Below are 1,203 nucleotides of genomic sequence, written 5' to 3'. Positions count from 1 at the left end.
TATCTGTCAGTAGTTTTCACATTATTTTCCCTCTCTCTTTTTTTGTATTTGATTATATTTTTAGTTTCTGAATTTTTTTAATGAATGCGACCTTAATTTCCAAATTTTTAAGAAAATATTTTATTCCCTCAAATTTATAAGATACAATTATTTTCGCCTCTATGCAAAAAATGATCCGACAATTATAAATATCAGGGAAAAGATGGCCCCATAGAAAAAGTGCTTATTTTTGTTGGGAACTTTACCGATGAGAGAACCCCCAACATGTTTGGACTTAAAGATGAGTACTTTATTGGAACATAGATGCATGTAGAAGAGAGGAGCTTGTTTTATGATCAGACCATCTATCTACCTTAACTTCCACGACTTAGTATAAAGAAATTTATCATGAAAAGGTTCTGAAACAATACAAACAAGAAAGTGTTCTCCCAAGGACAAATTGGTAAATGCCCTCAATGGTAATACTTGTCCGTAAATTACTGAAACAACCCTTTAGCTTACTAAAAAAGAAAGGTCATGAATGTAATAAATGTATTGAATCTCCTTGAAAGGCTTGAGGATGAAGCACAACCTCTGATTAGCGAAGTCTAAAAAACATTCCAAAAAGAGAACTATAAGCTTTGAATTCCATTCCCTCTTGGGCTTTGAACTATTCTATGGCATCGAAAGTTGCTCCTTCAATTCCAAAGTCCCAACCCCACATCAAACGTGCATGCTTGTGCTCTCCCACCACACACCCTGGCTCCTTCAGATGCAGCCTGCACAAGAGAAAGCCCCACATAACTGTGCCCAGAAACCCTTCCAACAACTCTCATCTTTTCCACTCATCGCCTATGCCTTCAAAACCTCATTCTTTGAAGCCCTTTCTCCAACTAGTTATTAAGCCCTCAAGCCATGATCTTCATAGGAGGAAGAATTTCCATCCAAAGCCTACTCGCTTTTCGTTGATGAATGGTAACAATGATGCAGTTCCAGTTTCTTGATCTCGATTCAGCTCTTTGGGTTTCTCCTATTTCCTGTTTCTACGAGTATATATAATTAACTTAACCTCTTGTTCTCTGTTCTTCTTTTCTTTCCGGAGGTTAAGAACACTATTATGGATATGCATGCATTCACAGGTTTTGAAATTCTGGGAAATGACAAGAAAACATTCAATAGAAACTGATGATTAGGTACATGCTGTGTTTTCTCCTGTTACATTTG

The 1,203-nt window shown here is 36.7% G+C and overlaps 1 protein-coding gene across 1 annotated transcript; it reads left to right on the top strand.

Moving 5' to 3' along the window:
- Positions 1-656: 656 nt before the first annotated feature.
- On the top strand, positions 657-983 carry LOC128196155 (uncharacterized). The gene has a single exon (XM_052876115.1). The coding sequence runs from the start codon at positions 657-659 to the stop codon at positions 981-983; it is 327 nt and encodes a 108-aa protein (XP_052732075.1).
- Positions 984-1,203: the final 220 nt, after the last annotated feature.

This window comes from Vigna angularis, chromosome 4 (genome assembly GCF_016808095.1).
Source record: "Vigna angularis cultivar LongXiaoDou No.4 chromosome 4, ASM1680809v1, whole genome shotgun sequence".
In the NCBI taxonomy this organism is placed as follows: Eukaryota; Viridiplantae; Streptophyta; class Magnoliopsida; order Fabales; family Fabaceae; genus Vigna; species Vigna angularis.
The sequence above is the reverse complement of the archived record's forward strand: the minus strand, read 5'-3'. Positions and strand labels throughout refer to the sequence as shown.